The sequence below is a fragment of the Electrona antarctica genome, assembly GCF_951216825.1.
Source record: "Electrona antarctica genome assembly, chromosome: 6".
Taxonomy (NCBI): Eukaryota; Metazoa; Chordata; class Actinopteri; order Myctophiformes; family Myctophidae; genus Electrona; species Electrona antarctica.
Window position 1 is genome coordinate 33,110,841 of NC_136811.1, and position 12,224 is coordinate 33,123,064.

Consider the following 12,224-nt stretch of genomic DNA (forward strand, 5'->3'; position numbering starts at 1 on the left):
ACTTAAGTTTTTAACTATGTCCAATTTAATACATCACATTGTAAACGGTTCTGTGGCTTGGGAGCCATAACTGAAAATGCTCAGTCCGCTTTTGCCATAACTGCAAATGCTCAGTCCGCTTTTGCCATAACTGCAAATGCTCAGTCCGCTTTTGCCATAACTGCAAATGCTCAGTCCGCTTTTGCCATAACTGCAAATGCTCAGTCTGCTTTTGATTTGAGCTTTTGATTTAAAGACAGCAGCTTAAAGATCTTGGTCTCAAAGACACCTTGAAGTATGGTAAGGTTTTAAGAGTTCAACCATATTGGAGCTCTGTCATGCAACTAAGCCCTTGTAAGTAAGTACAACTATTTTTTAAAGTGATTCTAAAACGTGCCGGGAGTGTGTAAAGAGGCTAGGACAGTAGTAATGTGAGAAGATCATCTAGATGTAGGTGTCTTGGCAGCAGATTTTCTTTGTCAAGTTATATAGTCGATTTAATGATGACTGTGTCACAAGTAAAAAGTGAATATAATAATAAATATACAATAATTCAAATATCTTGTCTTGGAATGACATGATGGGGCAGATCTTTCCTGAGATGAAAGAAGCATGACTGTACCAGGTTTGTAGCTGATTAAAATGCAAACAGGAATACAAATTAAATGACATAATAAGGAGCCATGGGATTGTTGAACTGCATGTGCAATGGGAGCACGGCCAATGATAAAAAATATATTTGGGCGATTCACTCCATGATGTCAAGAATATAATTTAAGAATTATGTAATAGACAGTTGGCTAAAATCATTTGGATTCAAATAAAGATACCAATTGTGTATTGTCAGCATAAAAATGCAAAGAAACGTTCTGCTGAAACTTGAAAACACTATAGGCCCAAGAATGAAAGTTTACCTTGAGTTACCCCGAAATTGAAAATCCACCGAGAAATTCTCCACCTTTGGAATGCTGAAATTAATTTGTCTAATACTAAGCTATACATTCTTAAAAAATATGTAACTTTCAACACATCCATTTGTTTCGTTATTGACAATTGGTGCAGCAGGTCTTCAACCCAACATAATATTAATAACAACACTTATTGAAACAAAATGTGTTATCAATATGGTCATGCATAGGTCAATTTGTAATGTTTAAAACTACAGTAGACCAATGGATGTGACTGCCTTTGTAAGAGTGTACATGTGCTATAAGCTACCTATAACAATAGGCCCCATACAGCCGCCGTGTCTTGTCAGGGAATCCAAATGAGCGTACCCCCGACTCAGGCAGGCCTCCACAACGTTCCCTAGGGGTGGCGATGGGATATCGAGCGCTGCCGTCTTTCAGCCATCCGCCATCACATTGGTCGTATTTGTGAAAATACCAGGCAGAGTAAAGCTGACCAACTAAAGCCAAGTCAGCACCTTTACGTTTACACGCCTGCACTGCTTCCCTAAATGAAAATGGCCCTCCAATGTAGAACACAGACCCTGTGGAAGGAGGGAAATGCATTAACAGACTTGACAAGATACAAATAATCTTATTACCGTATTTTGTTATTTACAATTTGGGTATTTTGTAGACACTTATGTGGCCTATGAGTGCAAGTTCGTCATCTCATTAGTCCGACCTATGTGGCCGGTTAAGACTGAGGCTAGGGTTAGCGACCTACGTGGTCGGTTAAGACTGAGGTTAGGGTTTGGGATAGTATTGGGATGGGTTAGTAATCGCTCGGGAGGTCGGAACAATGACATGTTACCCTTGAGGTGTGGGGTTGGATTATGTCAGGTTAGGAGGTACCATGCTGTACTGGGTGCAGGCAGCAACCATTAGGCTATATGAGACTTTATTGTCCCAGGGGGATATTTGGTTTCACCGTCTGTTAAACATGGAACACATAGGAACAGCATACGGTACAACTACAATAAAGACAATTACTTCCTAACACAAAACATGCCAGCGAGGCAGTTTGTTTAATGCTGCAATTTCGGAGTGGACAAAACTCCTACTAAAGAGAATGTTTTATACAGTATCTTCGTCCAGGTGGCATTATTGTGAAGCGACGATTGAGGGGGTGATCAGTGTCATCTACTATTGTAAGTGCTATGTGATACTTTGTTCTTCATGTAATTCATTATGTATGATGGTGTATAATTTCATTTTGTTATGTATCTATGCCTGAGTCCAATCAACTGTTCTACATGTGTGGTGGTAGAGATGGTACACCGGTCAAGATTTAACTAATCAAAAATGTCTGACTGCAAAGCAACTGTCACTTTGAGCCACATCTTCCTCAGTTTCTCACAGATTAAATTGTTTTCAGCATGTCTCAACACTAACAGCAGATGTTAGTGTCCCCATCCCACATCCTGGTGGCAAAGGTAATTGTGTTAGACAAATTATCATTCTGTATCAAATCCATAGATAGACCAAATTAACATACTTCAGACGGACAAAAATATATGTATATTGTGGACACTTATACAAGAGAAAACACAAGTGATTCATGGTGTGCCATAAAGGTGAGTGTTGGAATAGCCAATGTGGCTATTTACAGTATACTTAGGTACAGTAGCATGGCAGAGACAAGCACTCTGGTGTCCTTCAGCCAATTATGCTATTTGCATTTCTGAAAACCACAGATATGTTGAATGACAATGTTTCTGAACCAAAAATACATCAACATTTCTAGATCTGGACCATATCGACTCAACACAATTCATGAAACTAACCCTATACTACTAGTCTCACTTACTTTCATTGTCAAGTAAAAATAGATTTTCACATTGTAGGCCTACAACTCCGACTGTGCTGAGTTGTCAGTACAGCCATCACACAGTGCAGGCACTCACTTGGTCGCCCTCATGGAGCCTTATTTTGAATGCCATTGCTTTTACTGAGTCGGCATGGTTCACGTTGTTGATGTTTTCTGTGGTGCCAGCAGGCGAGAGGGGCCGAGTGTAAACAGACACTACGTTAAAGTCATGTGATCAGGCAGCATTTAGAAGTCAATAATTGTGGAATAACTCAGCTTACCTGATGTTAAAGATGTAAAGCAAAACACATCAAAGCGATCCTTAATCTTGTCTTTTGGTCCATAGCTGCGAATGCCAGGCAGTAGCTCCTCTCCTCCACAGCTATCTCGTGGGTGTAGAATAGGGTACTGGACTGTTCCATCAATTAGCCATCCAGCGTTGCACCAGTCTAGACCCTCTGTCCAGGCTACAAAGGAATTATAATATTAAAAATAAGCATCAAGTTATTGGTCATTATTACTTAAGTTTTAATAAGCTCTCTCAAAAACTCTCCTATACTGTTAACACAAAATGACACATCTTTTTACACACACACACACACACACACACACACACACACACACACACACACACACACACACACACACACACACACACACACAATAAATGCATACCTCTGTACAGCTGCTTGAATGTGGCTAGCATGCCATCTTGTTCTGCACAAGTCTCCTTCGCCTCATTGAACGTGAACTTGTAGCGACCATTTCTACTCTGATATGGAAATACCACTCCTAAGTGAATAGAGTTCATTGTTGAAGTCAGAGTTGTCTATTTACATTTTTTAACACATTTTGTTTCTAATTATGTTATGTGATAGCAAATGTAATTACCATACTAACACAAATACATCTTGAGATAACATGGTGTACATCTTTCTCAAATATACTTTAAGCAGATCAGTGAAATTCAGCAAATGCAGAACTTAATGACAAAATGAATGACTTGATCTTTTGACCTTAAATTCCCTTAGAGTTCACATCCCACTCTGTTAAGACCTATTCATTTTAGGTGCTAAGCTGCCGACCAAAACAGTGGTTACAGAGAGATGTGTTTGGGTGAGCGGTGAGTCGCTTACCACTGCGGCGTGACGTCATGTTGTAGTTTTCGGTGGGCACCTTATACTAAAACTGGAGTATGAATAGGCCTTTATGCTTTTTGAACTGGACCCTCCTTTTTTTCACCCAATTAACGATATTCAGACTGCGGCCATCTTGCCAGCAAGGTGCTAACTAGGTGCAACGGGTCATCCCTATGTTCCCCAGGTTCTATGTTCCCCACTCCCCACGCCCCCCAAAAAAGGTTCTACAGTATGTTCCCCACTCAACCAAAGGAGGTTGCTGTGGACAGTTCAGATGTCCGCCTACCAGTGACATCATCGATAGGGCTTTCTACTATATATCATTTTTGAGCAGCAAAACTATACTTCCTATGTCTTTGCAAAGGGTTGGTAGGGTATATTGTTTTATTCCCGGTGTCCCGGTGGTCAGTTCAGTTGCAAATGGATGAATAAAATCGTACAGCCAAACATTTCCTGGGTTCTGACAACATCAACGCTGATTGGCTGCCAGCACGTGATGCGTGGAGTCGGGTAGACGCGAATCCAGTTGGATTTTTCCAGCAGGGGCGAACATACTCTAGGTGGCCGTTCGCGTCTAGGCAGATAGAAAGACGAAAATTCATGCTTTTCGCACAGCTGCAATGTTGGTGAGTTTGACATTGTTTAATAAAATCAGATAGGACTTTTCTGTTTGGATGAATGGGCTGTCAATGGGAAGTTACACCTAGTTAGCACCTTGCTAGCAAGATGGCCACGGTTTAGTTGTCTTCAGCCAATTTCCAATGTCCCTTGTACTGTAGTCCCTTGTCGCTGCTGACCCCTAGTGGTTGGCTCATTAGCGAGGGTGTAGACAGCGATGTGGGCGCAGATGTGTAATCAGTAATGATTAGCTACACCTGGCCAACAGGGCACTGCATCCATGGATCCGTGCAGGCACACTGTAGCATCACAAAGATGCCAAAAGCCGCAAGTGGCAGGAGTCTCTTCCTGGTTTTTAGACAGCTGGTGGATGGAAAATGAAGCTCACGCACGGCTTCCACTTGCTGCGAAGGCAAGCGTCTCTGGTTTTCTGGCAAACACGGCATTTTGCCACATGGGTGGAGCTTCATTTCCATCCACCAGCTGTCTAAAAACCAAGGTATATTTAATGGAGGTAAAGTCACCAACGTCATTTTCGCTATCATGCAATTCCAGACGGCAGATTCGTCGCACCATGGGAGCCAAACTGCACCCGGAAGTTCGGCAGAATGCACTGGAGTCAATGAGAGCTTAGTGAGAGCTCAGTGACCAGCTCATGAACAAACACTGTTTCTGAATGACTGAGATCTTTTGTAAAGCAATCGCTTCTGGCAAATAACAGAAGATATGTAACACATTATTGTCTGCTGTGTTGCGTTTCGATGTGTACACTGTGTAATTTTATAGAGGTTACTAAAGAACAAAAAGTACGTTTCTGAACGTGCCAAGTATCGCAAGACTGTCCACCGTTTCCTGTCCTCAAATAAAATGATGTACTGTGCACTCTGTGCACATCGAAAAGCAAGTGATTCGAAAACAACCTGTGATATGTCTTCTTTTATATGCCTGAACCGATTATATGACACAGGTCTCAATGGTTCATAAATAATGTTTGTTATGAGCTGGTCCAGCTTGCTCCATTCACTGCTTTGTATTCATGTAACTTCCGGTGAGAGATTTGGCTCCCATGAAAGTGTCATGGCGCAGCACTGTCACGTGACCATGTCACTTCCTTCTCTAATCTTCCTTGCTAAAAACCAGGAAGAGACGCCTGCCACGAGCGGATCTCTGCCGCGCCTTGACACACACACACACACACACACACACACACACACACACACACACACACACACACACACACACACACACACACACACACACACACACACACACACGCATGTGGAGGGAAATGCTATTCTTCCCCCACTGAACAGACACTGACCAATCTGCAGTAGTCACTCACTAGTGCAATAACAGAGATAACCTCCCACCCGGCTTCCCTTCTGTGGACATGGTCAATTGTGTTAGTTGGGAATGGGATGGCTGGCCAAGCTGGATGAAGCACAGAGAATTCAAACCCATCTGCACTATGGTTGGCAGAAATAACCACCCAAGGCCCCGGCCGCTCTGCTATATGCTACTCTTTGGAGACTGCCCAAGAGATCTTCAGCTTAATTGATGCAAATGTAAATGTCGGACTATACCTTCAATCCTCAAGGTAATGTCAACACTCTCATCCTCGACACCATTGATGAGCTCGCAGCGGTATCTTCCATCATCGTCCAGTTCAAGATGGCTGAGCTGTAGAGAAGCGTCCATGGTGTGGGCCTTCCGCAAGGAGGCCCGTGGTCCAAGACGACCATAGGGTTTGAAGGCATGACCATTTGAGATCATGACAATGTTCTCTGTTCCTTCCTTCCTCTGTTCCACTTTTGTCCATTTTACTTTGTAGTGGGAAGGCTTAGCTCTCAGCATACATGGCAGGGTGGTGTTTTCCCCTCTTCGACCGATGAGCTCAGCATAAACAGGTGGTTCGATTAGATACTTAAGCTTCTTATGCACTGCAAGCAAAGAAAGTGTCCAACACACATCAAATTAGTGGCATCAAAAGTCGTATAATTATTACAGTTGTCACCATTATTATCTTGGAATTTGTGAACTTGTGCTAAGTGTATAAAGTCTCCATTAAAGGATGTTTACTCTGTAGTCATGATCGTGCAATATCAAGATGATCAACAATATAAATATCTACCTGCGTTTTCGGTGATGTATATAGCAGTTGCCCAGGTGAAACAACTTGTTATTAGTAGAAAAATAGCAGCAAAGTTCATGATGAAATTAATCATTGTCCAACCCCTGCAGTTAATGAAAATGTAACAAGAATATATGGTTAAGAAAATTACATAGACAATTTCCCAGCCACTGTATGTTAGCAATAGGTGAGTGGGATTAACTGCATACAGAAATAACAACAAAATGTTGGTTTCAAATGGTCTAAACATCCTTGTAATCACCAAGTACGCCAAGTAACAGTGAAACATGCATGGAAGTATTTACTAACTCTATATCCAAACCACATACTGTACATCTGACATAAAAAAAGAAAACACTGAGACAACAGAACCTGTTTAGTGCAGAAGATGCAAATGTCCTTTTAGTGATGGTCGGTCACCACGGTTATTCCTCATGAGAATGATGCTTTGAGGTTGGTAGCAAATAATTCACCCCTCTTAAATAATTACCTCTGATCACTGTTGTTCCTGAATCAGATTTTCCCTCTTAAACTTCTTTAACCATGAGCCCACCCTCTGCATCTCCTATAGTTGTCTTGTCCAGTTCATCTCTCTCTCTCTCTCTCTCTCTCTCTCTCTCTCTCTCTCTCTCTCTCTCTCTCTCTCTCTCTCTCTCTCTCCATTTTACGGTCTCTCCCTCTATCTGGTCATATGTCCAACACAATGGTGTACAGTCTGTAAACAGGATTGTTGTCATCTCTTCTCCAGATGTCAATGGCTATATGAGTGTCTGCCATTTTCTTCTCTCTTGTCTACATTGTATTTCCTCTTGCTAACATGGAAAAAAGACGGAAAGACAAAATGAGGACATATATAGGCTTTTCCCCCCCTTAGCCAAATACCAGTAGACATAGTTGTAATACAGTACAGGAAATATAATTACAAATGAACAAAAAATAGAATAAATATCAATTGACTGTGTGAGTTTCATCCATTTTCTTGTAACTCTGCTGCAAGGTATGTCCATTAAACAATCTATATTGTATTTAAATGTATGGCTACACAGTAAACTTGTCTGTGTTAATTTATCCACGTGTAACTCTGAGAGTGTACAAGCGTAACCAAATAGACCCATAAGGGTCTATTTGACATTTAAATGAACATAGAAGATTTCTACATTGTACATTAATGTAGTGTCACTGAATCATGTTGATAACAAGCCTGCCCGTGTAATTGTAACCTTTCTCAAATGGGTATTACCGAGGAAAACCATAGGGTGCATTCAGCCATGTCTGTTATTGCCCACACAGCATTGAGGGCAGAAGGAGAGGATGCAGTGTCGCCTCTGGTTTCCTCTGCTCCTGTGGCCCTGGAGGACAAGGGCTGCATTGTCAGCCTCATGGTGTCCCTTCTCTCCGCAGTGACAACAGGCGGCGGTCACACAAACACGGTTCAATGTGGAAAAAATGAAATAATGGGATTCTTCTGTTTCCCCTGTGTCTCCGCTCCATTGTGCTGTATTATCAATGGAGCTCTTTCTTGGACCCTCCAAGTTCACAGCAATTAGTATTCATCATGGCACACTTAGATGACAACTGCCCCTTCTTTCTCTCTTTTGGTAGCTGTTTATCACTTTTTAGTAGTCCCCCCCATTTCTATCATCTACCTTTCTATCTGTCTGTCTTTCCCTCACAATTTCTTTCTGGGGGCAGGGGAGGGTTGGTAATGGTGGTAGTGATGGACTGTTACATTTTGGCTCAAAAACGCTCTGATTGGAACTTTAAGAATCTTCTCCCTCAGAGTAGCATGCTAATTAAGACTGAATACATTCAGAATTGAAAGCAAGCTTAACCAGACAGCTTTGTTTAAAGCAGTGCGTTATTTGGTAAGAATGTTGCAATGTGAGGGAGTGCAAGAGTATCTTATTAATATGAATGGGGCACATGATAAGGAAGTAGGCAACAATACTTATTGTGTATAGAATTTATTTAATAACAACAAACTATTACAGTGTTTTCCTGTTTTTGAATTAGTTTTTCTTCCTCAAAGTGTAGCTTTCACTCATGGTTGGCGAACCTGGTCATCCTCTTTCAGTGAATGGGTACAGTACTACAGAAACATTGCTGTCTAGTGTCTACATGTGTAGCTGCATTTTTACACTAATATAACAACCAAACAAAGAGTGGTCAGCGGTAAAGTAAAAGAAAAGGCATTTAGTTGTAGTCCTTCCTCCCTCTTTCAGTGAATGGGTACAGTAACAGAAACATTGCTCTCTAGTGTCTACATGTGTAACTGCATTTTTGCATGTAGTTGTAGTCAGATAAGGAGTATCAGTGGGGTGGGCCGGGCAGGGGCCGGGGCAAGTTGTGTTTTAGTCAAAACACAACTTGCAGAAAGATATAGGAAAAGAAATGTGTATGTTTCAAATGTAATGTTGCAAAGGGGTGAGACCAGAGAAAACGTGCTGGCATGCAGGCCACTAATCGATTATCCTTGTGTGATAATCCTTGGCTTTCTACACTCACAAATGTTTTCAATCCAAAATACTAAAACTAAATATGTAAAACAAAAAGACAGATTTCACTGGCCTATAGACAGTATAAACATGCTCATAATAAATTGTAATTGACTAATGGATTTGTTTCAGATATTCTTTTTTTTTTTTTTACATTTTGTTTTTTACTACAAATCTTCACATCTTAAACATCTTAATTTATTAACTCATTAGTCAAAAAGTATTAACAGCTCTTTGGCAAACATTCTCGAACTGCAATCCACCTTAAGATCCTATAGGTACTGCTGCAGCTGAGAACACTGAACGGACACTTGACGTCTCTTTACAACAGATTGGGATGATACAAGACAAGCAAGCAGGTTTGTCCTGCCTGCAGCTCTGATCTAGTATCAGTTTACTGAGGTTCATCAGTGCATGACTGTTGACGAAAGCTGACATCCATTGCGGTCATGGAGTCACACTGAAAGTATGTGTTTCTGACAGCTTGATCCTGAAAGATACCCCTTACGCCTTACCTCCTGGGAGTCTGGGACACACTTAAAAAAATAAATATAAATCTTTCTGACATTAATTCTTACAAATATCTGTTCTCCTAAAGTTGTATGTCTGACAGGTTTTGAGTTCTGTGAAAGATCGATGTCCTAGCTAAGAATTTTTAAAACGGTAAACATATGACAGGTTTAAGGGGTACCCCTTTCCTGACCGCAGATTGCCTGCATCCCCCTACCTGGTCATGCAGGTAAATGGGGGCAGTATAGGTGTTTTTGCATACCTTAGGTGTATTAGCTTACAGATTCTAAATTGACCCTTGACTCCCTTGCATGATGGAACAATGATCACTAGTAAACAACCATAGTGGAACTCAAAACATTGGCTTTTTTGAATTCCTTTACTTGTCACAAAGGTTAAATGGAATGAGTACAGTAAATTCATGTAGCCTAACAACATCTGCCTAAATAATGAGGATATTGCCAAAATCAACTGTAAAAACAAAATGGTGAAATGTATCTTAAAATTATTAGAAGCAAAATAATTTGTTATTTTTCTTTCCTTTCTGAGCCTTTCATCGTGTGCATTATGGGAGTGTTTCACAATGTGCATACACATACAGTGATTTGGATTGTATTTATTTATTATATCCCCATTAGCTTACTGTGAGTCACAGCAGCTACTCTTCCTGGGGTCTTGTGCAAGTGAAACTAGAAGGTATGCTACCCGTGCTTTACAGTAATAATAAATTCATATTTTAACAATTTGTGACTTTTAACTACCTTCAAAAACGTTATCCATCTTTCAATGGAATGACTGACACATTCCTGAGTGAATGTGTAGATTTGTTGGAGGGTGCATTGCATATTTTCATGGTCTGATGGTTGATTGTTGTCTGACATGTCATGTGATTTACAGATCATCAGTCAGCGGGCAAGCAAGCTCCACCCATTTACCCAACAATCTTAACTGATTGGCCCTCTCATTTATCTGGCAGAGCCAGTTTTGGTGAACTATTTCAACATTTCCTTGTAAAAGAACATTGGATATAGAATCCAGTACAATTGCATTGCACAATTATGTTGTTTTTGCACCTCAATGCATATACTGAATCTTTTTTCCCACCACAGAATTTTAAGCAGTCGGCATTCAATAAAATAAAATGTCAACTGTTTTTCCATGTAGTCTCTAACATGGTTAGAATTATTGACCAGTCTGAGGATTATTAACTAGTCAGTTATCAGCAAAAAGTTGACTTTTGTACATGTGAACAATGTGATACAGTAGTCACACTAGTTTATACAGATACAGATCTCAGGTATGGGACTCTTCCTCTATTTACCCTGGAGCGTCTTTGTGCTGTTTTTCCACTATATGCTGACACTGATGCATAACACAAAAAGTGCAAAAACACATGAACATGCATGTCTGTGTGTGCATGAATGTATTAGCATTAGTCTTCTTCTGACAGCTTACCTGTATTTTACTTTCACAAAAATAAGACGCACTGTACAGATATAAGCTTCTATTCTACAGTAGACGTACTGTATAACGATCACATGGTGCTATGCATGCATATACTGAATACTCATTCATGAGGCCCACTATATACACTGCATTATACACATTATCCTACTACTACTGTGCATCTGTAGGTGAGACGTACCTGTATGTCAGTACAGTATTGTATATCTTAACATTGCATAACGTGCATGTCTGTTCTTGTGCTTATCGCCATCTGATCAGGTGCCAGGCTCCCAGTGGTGGTATCCTGCTTTGTTACCATGTCTGTCCCTTTTCTGAACCGTTCAAACCCCCCTTCCCGTGGGTTGTTCCATCAACCCACGCTGATTTGGAGATTGTTTTATCTGTGGGGCCCAGGAGCCAGCCTGCTGCGCTGATTGAGTGACAAGGACTGCACACTTTACAGAAAACACTGTGGCACGCACACTTGTACAGTACCTGGGCTGCTGGGATTCCTGACTTGAATGAACGTGACGAAGGAGTGCAATGAGGAGTGGAGAGGAGGAATAGTAAAGCACCACAAAATCGTGTAGTGTAGAAATGGACGTTTGTTTTTACACTCCCAGAGATAAATGAACATGCAGGATTTTAAAGTGTGTGAAGGAATGATTGGAATCCTTGGATCACTGCTGTACTGTACATCTTTTTTTTTTTTTTTTTTTATAAAGTATATTTATTGGTTTTAACAAACTTAAAGACAACAAACAGACATTACACAACAAGAACATAATAACAAACAACAAAAGAAAAGAAAGAAAAGAAAAACAGCTCAGGCACAACACCATTATAAATAAAAAGATTGAACATACAAAGACATGGCAAGGACAATGAACCATAATGACTCTTGAGTTTCGATAGACTCCCATTCAGGAAATACATCCATACAGTATATAAATACATGTTAAAAAGGCAGACAATACAGTTATCATAGGCACCAAAACATTACAATAAGAGCAGACCCATGCATACTCCACTCAAAGGCGGCAACCGTCCCCCCTCCAGGCGGCAGGGCCACCGCCCCAAGAAGCGGCCCCGACGCAATGCATCTATACTGTACATCTTGGATTTTGATCATGTAGACTAGATGTAGAC

General features: G+C 40.8%; 1 protein-coding gene across 3 annotated transcripts; it reads right to left on the reverse strand.

Annotated features, from left to right (window-relative positions):
• Nucleotides 1-215: 215 nt before the first annotated feature.
• hapln2 (hyaluronan and proteoglycan link protein 2) lies at nt 216-7,149 on the reverse strand. Of its 3 annotated transcripts, none has more exons than XM_079504222.1 (6): nt 7,115-7,149; nt 6,625-6,728; nt 6,077-6,433; nt 3,412-3,528; nt 3,018-3,203; nt 216-1,471 (listed from the first exon to the last, which is right to left on the reverse strand). In XM_079504222.1, the coding sequence occupies exons 2-6, from the start codon at nt 6,716-6,718 to the stop codon at nt 1,194-1,196; spliced, it is 1,032 nt and encodes a 343-aa protein (XP_079360348.1). In that variant the 5' UTR covers nt 6,719-6,728; nt 7,115-7,149; the 3' UTR covers nt 216-1,193. The 3 variants fall into 3 exon arrangements, with proteins under 3 accessions (XP_079360348.1, XP_079360349.1, XP_079360347.1); XM_079504223.1 differs by having other exon boundaries at nt 6,997-7,142; XM_079504221.1 differs by lacking the exon at nt 7,115-7,149 and having other exon boundaries at nt 6,625-6,934.
• Nucleotides 7,150-12,224: the final 5,075 nt, after the last annotated feature.